Genomic DNA, 427 nt, shown 5'->3' on the forward strand with positions numbered 1-427 from the left:
TTTGATGGAGACAACTGTCCCGCTCTCATTGGCAAACCGAAAGTGTTCTTTATCCAGGCATGCAGAGGATGTGGGATGCAGAGTAAAGTGCTGGTTGCAGATGGTGCTGGTGCCAGTCGTATCCAGAAATCTGGCAAAGTATACAGCATTGCCAAAGATTCTGATTTTCTGATTGCCCTGTCCACTGTGGAGGGATATGTGTCAGTCCGCGATAAATACAGTGGATCATGGTTTATACAGTCCCTTTGCAAGCATTTAGAAGAAGGAAGTAAACGGTGAGCATCCACTACACTGACCTTATTACATGCAGTAACACTTTATTTTAGGCCTCCTGTCAGTGTTTATATGTTAAATGGTTTCTTCTTTTATTTTTAGAGGCCAGGACATCTTGAGGATCCTCACTAATGTCAATAACGATGTAAGCCGT

General features: G+C 43.1%; 1 protein-coding gene across 1 annotated transcript; it reads left to right on the forward strand.

Moving 5' to 3' along the window:
* Positions 1 to 3: 3 nt before the first annotated feature.
* LOC107734787 (caspase-8-like) lies at positions 4 to 422 on the forward strand (the record flags this gene model as incomplete). Its single annotated transcript, XM_016546710.1, has 2 exons — positions 4 to 275; positions 376 to 422. Coding segments are annotated over 2 exons (319 nt in total), but the record flags the coding sequence as incomplete, so codon positions are not given.
* Positions 423 to 427: the final 5 nt, after the last annotated feature.

Source organism: Sinocyclocheilus rhinocerous, unplaced genomic scaffold (assembly GCF_001515625.1).
Source record: "Sinocyclocheilus rhinocerous isolate Xijiao unplaced genomic scaffold, SAMN03320098_v1.1 C35276898, whole genome shotgun sequence".
Taxonomy (NCBI): domain Eukaryota; kingdom Metazoa; phylum Chordata; class Actinopteri; order Cypriniformes; family Cyprinidae; genus Sinocyclocheilus; species Sinocyclocheilus rhinocerous.